Source organism: Pyrus communis, chromosome 6, assembly GCF_963583255.1.
Source record: "Pyrus communis chromosome 6, drPyrComm1.1, whole genome shotgun sequence".
Lineage (NCBI taxonomy): Eukaryota > Viridiplantae > Streptophyta > Magnoliopsida > Rosales > Rosaceae > Pyrus > Pyrus communis.
Window position 1 is genome coordinate 18,614,114 of NC_084808.1, and position 10,272 is coordinate 18,624,385.

The following is a 10,272-nucleotide window of genomic DNA, read 5'->3' on the forward strand; positions in this document are numbered from 1 at the left end:
AAAAAAAGGGAGGAAAAACTAAAACTCCTTGCATCCAATGCACTCATTGTAGTTTTGCTACTTCTTTCAGGTGTAAGATTTTATCATAAAAAGTCTATGTATTAGTTGGAGTGGGGTTAGGATATTTAGTTTCTTCTTTTTCTCTGTCTCTACCCAATGTGGGATATTTCAACAAAGACTAGTTATTATCGTTATTATTTTAGTAGAGCTATAGCATTAGTAGGTTAAATAGTTATTTATGTCATGCCCAGATCTCGACATACGTCAAGAATCGACATGTGACAAGAGGAAGTAACGTTCATTGAATATGTCATAAGTTACAAAATGAAATACTTTAACAAATAACCCAAAATAATTATGAGGGTGGCTATGTACACTCCAACAAGAAACACAACCCTCCCTAGACTAGGATCAAGTCCGAGGTGCTCAAAAGAAAGTCCCAAAAAATAAAGTACAAGAGAGGATAAAGGGTAACCCTAACGCTCTAAGTCTCCGATAACTGCACCGCTACCCCCACCTACGGACCTCTCGGAATCTACTCAGACTTGTCACCTGTATGATCAGTGCCTACACCATCGGAATGGTGCATTAGGCAAACAACAACCCGGATAAGCTGCGAAGCTCGTGTGAGTGACAATAATGCAAAGTATGTGATAATAATAATAAAACCAGCCATAAATCACAGTTTATAAACCTCGAATATAATTCATTTGTAAGAAATCAATATCAAGTCTTTGAAATCTCCAAATGAGGCACCCAAACATCCAACGGTGTTTCTAAATCAAAACACAAGGTTCTCAAAACTATAGTTCACGGAAACGCTAAAAACTAGGGCTAGAGTGACGCAGTTCGTCCGAAGCCTACATAAGTAACCAAACAGGAAGTGGCCCCTATTGCAGATTAACCAAGCAGAGCCATTCCTTGCAGTAACCAAGTAGGCAGTGTGACACGCCCCGACCCCGAGGTCCTAGGGACATCGAGATGGTCACGTGCTGGCCGTCACCCGAAGGGTGATGAAAGCCATTTAATTTAAACAAAAACTAAGAAATAAACTAAAGTACGCAATAAAGACTAAAAACACGAATAAAAGTTCAACTTCTAAATATTGAAATTAGGTAAACACACAGCACGTCCAGAGCATAAGTCTAATACAGAGTACCAGCAGAACTAAAATCAAGAAGTGCTATTACAAAATATGGTGAAGCGGAGCGAATACGACACAAATCACTGGTAGGGGAACGCCTCGTAGCTCAAGTCGTAATCCTCGTTCCTAGGTCCTGAAGGGGGCGCAAAACAAAGGTGAGTGGACCAAGTTTATATGTACAATAATAGTAAAACAGTTATCAACGTACTAACCCCCAGGTTTTATGAAAACACATATATAATAAGAAACATAGGTTTTCCGAAATCTAGCATGTCGTGCAATGTCTCAAATCATAAATCGCATAAAATAGTAATCACTAGTGAATGTCCGATATAACACTTCAGGCCCCATGCCGGCTCCCCGTCTCTGAGCAGACAGTCAGAGGAAAATGCACTTCAGGCCCCTTGCCGGCTCCCCGTCTCTGAGCAGACAGTTAAAGGAAAACACACTCCAGGCCTTATGCCAACACCAAATCGTCGCCCGGGAAGGACCGGACATATCCCTACGTCCCGTAGCGGAAAGGACCACTAGGTAAGTACAAAACCAGTGAACATACATATATTGAAAATCAACTTCATAGTATAAAGTCATCCATCATCTATACTATAAAGAAGTGTTCTAAATATCAGATCGTCATCCATCAGATATTCTATAAGAACATGGGTTATAGGAAAAATAGTAATAATTCAAACTAGCCTTAGTAAACATGTTATCTCAAAACGTTTCATAAAACATAATCGTAAAGTCATGCTTTTCTGTGTATGCAATTCTACCATTAAAACATGCATTTTTAGAAGGGGTCCACTCACCGTACACCGATGGTGCAAGCCGTACCAAACAGGAATAACAGAATCACCGCTAAGAATCGCACCTAAACACATAATTGAGTACTTTCAGTCAAACTCTACTCAAACGATTGAATTTGAGAAAACGGACATCGGAAACGGGTTCAGAACGTCAAAATTAGCCTAGGAGGGTCCCCGCACGAAAACTCAAAAAGTCAACGTTGACAGTTGAATAGTCAAAGTCAAAAGGCAACGTTGACCCAGTCAACGGTCAACGGGTCAAAGGTCAATGGGTCACGGGTCACTGGGTTTTGGGTTAGGGTTTTGGGCTAGGGTTTTAAGTGGGTTGGGTTTGGGTTTTTGAACCTCACGGCCCAAGGCCTAATTAAAAAGGGGAATGGGTTTGGGCTGCAACCAAGGCCCTAAGGCCTTTGAGTTTTTAAATGAAATAAACTAAAAATAAAAAAAAGGAAAGGGTGAGGGTATTGGGCCAAAGACCCAAATCAGGCCTAAGGCCCGTGGGTGTGGGAGATGGCCCGAAGGCCTGGGTGCCCGGAGAAGAACACCGGAGCTTCCATAGCTCCGGCCAACTTCAAACACGTGAACTAGACCCCACTCTAGGTACCAAAATGAAGCACTAGACGAGAGGAGTAATTTTATACCTTGGGTTCGCCGTGAAACGGCCTGTGATGGCCGGAAATTCCCTAGGAAAACACACACTCGCCAGAAAATCTGGGTGAGCCTTCACCCGTGCCAAAAACTCTCCAAAACCTTGAAAATTCATGAACCCATCTCAGTAACCACATTTAACCAACATCTAACTTGACTAAAAAGGAAGAAACCATGCTTACCCAACCGGAAAAACAACTAAATTCGCCGGAGTTGCTGGGATTCCTACCTCCTCACGATGGTGCGGGCAAGGGAGAGAGAAAGAGATGAGGTTTGGTGATGATGATGATGGTTGTGTCCTCAAGCAGGTGCGACTATGGGTGTATGTGTGTGTGCTCTGTCACGGGTAGAAGGGGGAGAGAAATGGGGGAGTTTTCGAAGGAGAGGAAAAAGGTGCAGACAAACAAAAGAAAAGAAGGAAAAGAAGAAAAAAGAAAAAAGAAGAAAGAAGAAAGGAGGGACATGGCAGGGAGGGGGACAAAAGAGAAAAAGAGAAGTGGGTTAAGGTGCTGCCACGTGGCAGTCTAGGGTAGAGTAGTAGACTAAATTTTCAGATCTTGATTGTGTGACAAAAATGAGGACTAAAGTGATAATTCTATAAATTTTTAGGGAGAATTACAGAATTATCCTTATAAGCAGGGGCGGGTGTAACATAGTGACCCCTTATCGGGGATTAACCAAGCAGAGTCACTCCTACGCATCTGTTAGGCTGTGATTCCCTATCGCAGATTACCAAGCATGATCACCCCTAAGTTTGTGTATGACCATACCAAAGATATAAAGATCGCCTATTGCGGATTAACCAAGCACAATCCATAAATAGTATGGTCCTTTATCGCGAATTAACCAAGCAGGACCATCCATGTACCATTGCATGGTGCAGACTCGACGTCAACTAACCCCGTGACATAAGGGTAACAGTCCTCTACTAGCCCTCACGTTTATCAAACAATCAAATACATATTTTAAAACACAATTCATAAACAGCTCAAATATCCAAGTCACATAACATTTCATAAAGTAGATCGATGGCACATTTTATAAAAACAATTATTTATCATAAAACATATTTTAGAAATCTATGCTATATCCACAAAGTATACTAGCATGGGAGTTTTCAGGGTAATAACTATATCACATATATTAAAGTCACTCACCTGGGATCCGCGCTAACGCACCCAAGCACGAGAATCAAGGTGTCACGCTCTATCGCCGCCTTAAACACAGTATAAGCCCACATTTAGAATTCCTTCAATAATTCATATAACCATAGCTTCAATAGGTTCCTCTTAATAATATTTTAAGAGAAGTTGAACTGTCGCTCAAAGGTAGGGTCTACGATCGTACGTCACTTGCTCCATAAGATTCAACCACTAGATTTTCGATTTGTAAGTTCCTAAGGTCATTAAATATTACGTACAATAATAGCTCAAAGTTTGATGGCGATCCAACGGTTGGATCGTCATTTGTTAGAATATTCAAGTGGTGGACCTTAACGAAAATATATTCAAACGATAGAATTCCATTAATCGGATGTCAAATATGGAATCGGGGAATCAAATGTACCTTAGGGTGGTCAAGGGGTGCCTCGGCCCACGCGTCGCCTGACTTGCTAGAAATTCAACTTTTTCCAAAAATTCTCAAATTTTACAGGAATGAAGATTTCAATGAGTAGAGTAAGTTTTATACATGTGACCAAGTCCGATTGGACCGGGAAAAGCTCCAATTTCACTTAAATCCGCCAGAAACCCTAGAATGGGTGAGCTTCGATTCTCCTTCCTCAGTGCTCCGACGCCCCTAAAACTGGTTGAGTCTTGTTCCTGGGTCCAAGGGGAGTTGATTAAGGGTGGTAGTGGGTGGTTAGACTCACCGGAATGGCTGAATCGCCGTTAAAACTCCACGGTTCACCACATTGTTTTACACGGCTTTGGACTTAAAAATCCTCAAATCTGGGTGAATAAGGTAAATGGGGGATTGTGGAAGGGCTTGCAGGTGTTGGATGGGTGAAGATCGTTTGAAAAAATAGTGGAAGTGGCCGGAAATCGCTCGGTCAAAAACGGGTTGCTGCGCGGGGATGGTAGACGGGAAAAGTGGGGTCTCTCTCTCCTCTCCTAATTGGCTGCTGCCTTTCTTTCTAATTTTTAATTGGTCCCTTCTCCTTCTAGCTGATTGGTCCACTTAACCCATTAACTGATTGAGTCGAAACCAAGCCCTTGATTAGTTCTCATTCCCACCTAGTGGGAGTTTACTTAATTTATAAACTAAAATTTAAATAACAATTCAAATGTCTATAACTATACCATTAGAATCCGGACTCGCAAACGACTTTCGTCTATGAGCTCATGGTTTCGAGATCTGTTTAAAAACACTAATTGTGACTTCAAAAGGTTGACGAATTTTAAAGATTAATTACAAAAATTCAAACCGAATAACTAATCGATTTAATTCCTAAAACTAACAGAGTTAAAATTAACTAATGTAAATAACGTAAACATGAAATACGAATTTAAATTACAAGATACGTAATGAATAGTAAAATTCCAAGGACAGGATTTCACGATTTGACAAGGAAAAGAAAATCGATGGGAATCAAACTCGGTCTATATATATAAAAAAAAAAAGTATAGTTTGATTTATATGAGTACTTTTGGCTTAAAATTCTTTTGGGAGTTTTGCACGTCGCCCATCCGTAGGAAAATTCTTGGCTCACCGGCATTATTTGGTAGCTCTTCCAAACACCTTCAAGCAATTATTGGTTTTTGACATTTTGTTGAGCAGGTTTACAAGCTACAACGGACCTTTCTTTTTAGGGAGGTTCATGGAGGCATTGCATAACAACCAGGGCCGTCTTTAAGATTTTAGGAGTCATGTGCGAAATTTATAAAATGACTTCTTCTTAAGATAGGTATTTTAGAAAAAGTACCCATGCATCAAAATTTCCTTGCCAAGCTACATGAAACAGATTTTCGGAAGTCCACAAACAAATTATTGCTAATTGCCTGAAATGAAAGGTAAAACTATTTTGATAAAAACGTTCCTCAGTAATATCATCATGACTCTTGAAGTCTTGTGCGGTAGCAATACCAAATCAAATACGATGAGTAGTAGGGTCCTGAGCTAAGCCTTGGCTAAACCTTGGAAATATTAATGTCATAATGCCCTTCAAATCCTCCTAGTCATTATCCTACTGCAATAATTATTGCTAAGAAGAACGCAAGACAATGTACTGATGCTAGAAAGTAATAACTTAAATAAAAACAAACTTAAGACTCACTGATTGTAAATTTATAAATGTCATTAAATAATAAGTAAAAGAACTACAAATATAACCTTCAAAAACTCTAACTTGAAAGTTTCACTTGAATATATAACATTATTATATAATAGAATTGAAAAAAAATCGTTTTTAGGGTGTTGTTATTAGCATTTTAAATATCTCATTGTACACTCCAAATTTTATATTTAGAAAGAAAAAAAAAATTACACTTACAAGGAAATGCACAATGAGATTTTAAATGCTAATAAAAGCAATTATTTTTTTTAATATATAGCATTATTACATATAAATTTTAGATGGAAATTTTTTTGGGGATTTGGGACCTTGTGCGATCGCACATTTCGCTTTCCCTCAACACCACCTCTGATAACTACTCTGCCATTAATGGATAATGACACGTGACGTGATGAGAGTGGTTGAAAATATATTTGTACTAGTAATTGTTTTTACTCTTCCAAAAATGAGTGGACTTGCACAAAGGCAATTATTGTTCATAGTGAATAGTAAGGACAATTTCAATGCCTTGCCCTTGCCCTTGCCTTCCTAAAATGAGTGGACTTGCTCTTACGAGAAGGAAGATTCAAAAACGAGATTTCAGATGCATGAGCGAATGTTCTTAATTAACTTTAGCTACAAGCACTTGCAATTATAAAAATCTATCAAACTTCGTATAACGAGGTAACTTGTGTAGATGAATTTACACTATCGTAGCATATCGTTTCAATGCATTTCATATTTTACTAAATTGAAACACCAGGTGATAGTGGACATCTTCCATATATTTCTTTTTCTCTACACAAACATAATACACCCCCTGAAATTGCACGGTGCCGCCGCCTGCCATCCTTTCCAAGGCCCCAAGCCTTGTTGGTGTTGGTTAGGCTCAGCCCAAAAAAGGACCATATCTACTTTAACCGATAACCGCAGAGCTTCGATTCCATGCTCTGCTTCCCCAACCTCATATAGTGCACCCCCAGCTACCTTCCTCCCTTCTCTCTCTCCCTTTCGATGTTTCGCAGATTCCTCACCTCCTCTCTCTCTCGCTTTTCCCCTCCTCCCCCCCTCCTCCTCCGCCCCAAAATCCTCCCAACCCCCAATTCCCTCCACCGCCCCTACCCAAAACCTACCCCCTCACTTCCCTCCAACACCCGACCCTTATCCTCCCAAATGGGCGACGCCCGTCGACCCGGTTCGGTTCCCATTCCCCACATCGAAAAAGCCGACCGCTCCGAGCTCCTCCGCGCTCTGGAGTCCTCTCTGGGATCGGCCTTCAGCTCCGAGCCGCTCTGGCCCAGCCCCAGCCCCCTAATTATCGTCATCAGCGGCCCCAGCGGCGTCGGGAAGGACGCCGTCATAAAAAAGCTCAAGGATTCCAACGAGAACTTGCATTTCGTGGTAACGGCGACGACCCGCGCAATGCGTCCCGGCGAAGTTCACGGCAAAGATTATTACTTTGTGAGCAAAGACGAGTTTTTGACAATGGTGGAGAGGAACGAGCTTCTGGAGTACGCGCTGGTGTATGGAGACTACAAGGGGATTCCCAAACAGCAGATTAGGGATGAATTGGGGAAAGGGTACGACATCGTTTTGAGAGTCGACATCCAGGGTGCTCAGACTCTGAGGAAGATTCTTGGGAACTCGGGTGTTTTCATATTTTTGATGGCGGAGAGTGAGGCCAAGCTTGTGGAGAGGCTGATTGACCGGAAAACCGAGACGAAGGAGTCGCTTCTTGTGAGGGTTGCGACGGCTAGGGAGGAGGTGAAGCATGTTAAGAATTTCGATTATGTGGTGGTGAATGCGGAGGGGAGGTTGGACAGTGCTGTTAAGTTGGTAGAGTCCATTATCGACGCGGAGAAAGCTAAGGTGCAGCAGAAGAGTTCTGTGATATAGCTGTGGAGGTAACTGTGGTAGCGGGTCGAATTTGTGTTTTTCGATTTTAATTTTAGTTATAAACTGTTGAATTTGAATGGATTAGTTTCGCGTGTGGAAGAATGCACGCTATGATCCGAGTTCTAATGGTTTTATAGGAAGTTGTTTATTTTGTAACAATTTGAATGTGAATTTTAGAACCTAGGAAAATCAACTGCTTTAAGTAGTTGCAGTTCACAGAATCACAATGTGTTGTTCAAGAAATTGGAAGCAAGCTATTATCTTTATCGCAGTTATCTTTATTAAGCATGCATCCACACTAGTGATCCTTAAGCATACGGTGTTAGATATGGTCGAATTTGATGCACTAATTAGTGGAAGGTATGTTGATTACGAAATATTCAGGTTCATTGGAGATGTTTATGGCACAAACTTTTAGTAAAATGAGTTCGTTACGAGATAAGCAACAAGAAGTGACATATTTTTATTGCTATACAACCCTTTGATAACCATCGTGCTCCATACTGAACCAAAATGCTTCACTTCACGCTGGCTTTGCTCAACGTTTACAGAAGTCCTGTCTTTGTATATTAGCGGGACATTTAAACAGGTGAATTAGAGAAATCAATCTATGTTAGCTTCATGTTTAGAGTGAAATCTGGTTTCGATCTCCTTGCTATCAGATATCATCTATGGCCGTCTAAATGCCGAACCTGTCTGCTCAACCTGCCTATTCCGGTATTCCCCATCTTATGCTCAACTGGTTCAAAGAATTATGTGGTTTTGTTTGTCACTTGAAGGATGCAAATATTTACTGCGCCATTGTGCAAAGTCTGTTAACTAATCTAGCAGCCATTGACATGGATCTGTTGTGTTGTAGCTAGGCCTGTTAAACATGCATAAAGTTCCTATTGTTTAAATAATTTCTGCTCATGGGCTACATAGTTTTCCCAATTCATAACCCAAGCTGCTCACCGGTTGGATTTTCTTGGTCAGGTATCGATAGTCCAGAATTAGATCTTGCATCATACATTTAATTTTATATTCTCCAATGTATAGACTGCTATGTTTCATGATGATGTTTAAGTGGTTAAGTTCATAATTCAATCCTACCCCGTTGTCATCTCTTTGTTTGTCTTGAATTCGTATAGATTAAACGCTGATGTGTGTTGACGTTGACTTCCTCTAGCCATCATATAGCTTAATAAGCTTAGAGGCACACTTTAGTTTTTGTTTTCTACTTTGAGCTGGAATTTAGCTAAGAGAGGGACCTTAAGTGCTTAGTGTTGCTTGTTTTTGCTGTATTCTGTTTGTTCTGAAAAGGCCTGAGAACGTTGGTATATGCCGCTACCTGTTTTTTTCCGTATGTTAGCGACTGTTGCTGCTATTCTATATAAGTCTGAATTGAAGATTCAATTTTATGTGTTGAGCTGATTTGGTTGATAGTTTCGAAATTTCGATGCTGCCCCACGGGAAGATTGGACCGATTGGTCATGACCTGGCTTAGGTAGAAGAATTTGATCAAGTTGTCTAAAATATGTCTTCTCCCTAGCACAGCCAAATTATCTTACTCTAGCATCTAACCTAATCCATAGGACTCATTCAACACCCATGACTTCAAACTTGAAATCCACCCAAAACAGCAGACTCATTCAATACCCAATTCTAAAATGTTGCTTCCACTACTCATTCCACTATTATGGACAGATTACCTAAAACTTAGATACAGCTGTGGCGGCATCTCAAAACAATCAAGTACTGTAACTATTTGATTGGCTAGGAATACAACTACAGACTACAGTGGTGTAGTATCATTACGTAGAGGTGTTCCAAATAAGCTGAAAATCATGCAACATGATTTAGTGGATTAATAGAAAATAAATTATAGGTAACATGATTTAGTGAATTAGTAACATCACGTAGCCGTGTTCCAAATAAACCGAAAATCACTCGGCCTTGAGACTTTCTATGTACGTGGAATTAACTAGAAGGAACCAAGTTTAGAGCCAATAAAGATCAAATGCAACCTTAATTAACTAAAACTAAAAGCCACGGCCTTCCAGGCTTAGCTGTTGCCCAAAACACTCTTTGACAGAAATTGGATCCGTGCACTCAAACTCAGAAGGGATTGTAGGAGAGCGGAGAGCGGAGAGCGGGGAGCGGGACCCATCCGAGCCTTCAACTTGACACAAATGAACTCATAACGCTTTTATGCAAGATTTGATCCAAAAAGAAGCGCTATACTTCTTGAATTTGTTCGATTTGATGATCGGATTTGACGGTTGAAAATTAAGAGGAATGTATCAAAAATAAAAATGAATGTGTAGATAGAACTAATAAAAACCTTTTTCTGCAAACCATGACCAACAAATTTGCGAATCCTACACATAAGACGAATATTCTTTTTGATAAATCCACGATCTTTTTAATAAATTGATCTTAGAGGAACAAGTATGCTGGCTTATGCATGTATATGATTAGATGGAGTTTTAAATAATTATTATTTTTTTTTATTTTTTTATTTTTTA

General features: G+C 40.2%; 1 protein-coding gene across 1 annotated transcript; it reads left to right on the forward strand.

Annotated features, from left to right (window-relative positions):
• The first annotated feature begins 6,711 nt into the window (after positions 1-6,711).
• On the forward strand, positions 6,712-8,036 carry LOC137737861 (guanylate kinase 2, chloroplastic/mitochondrial-like). The gene has a single exon (XM_068477429.1). The coding sequence runs from the start codon at positions 6,884-6,886 to the stop codon at positions 7,763-7,765; it is 882 nt and encodes a 293-aa protein (XP_068333530.1). The 5' UTR covers positions 6,712-6,883; the 3' UTR covers positions 7,766-8,036.
• The last annotated feature ends 2,236 nt before the right edge of the window (positions 8,037-10,272 follow it).

What these genes read in the sequence shown, in the direction of transcription:
- LOC137737861 (XM_068477429.1), top strand. Translation starts at nt 6,884, where the DNA reads ATGTTTCGCAGATTCCTCACCTCCTCTCTCTCTCGCTTTTCCCCTCCT.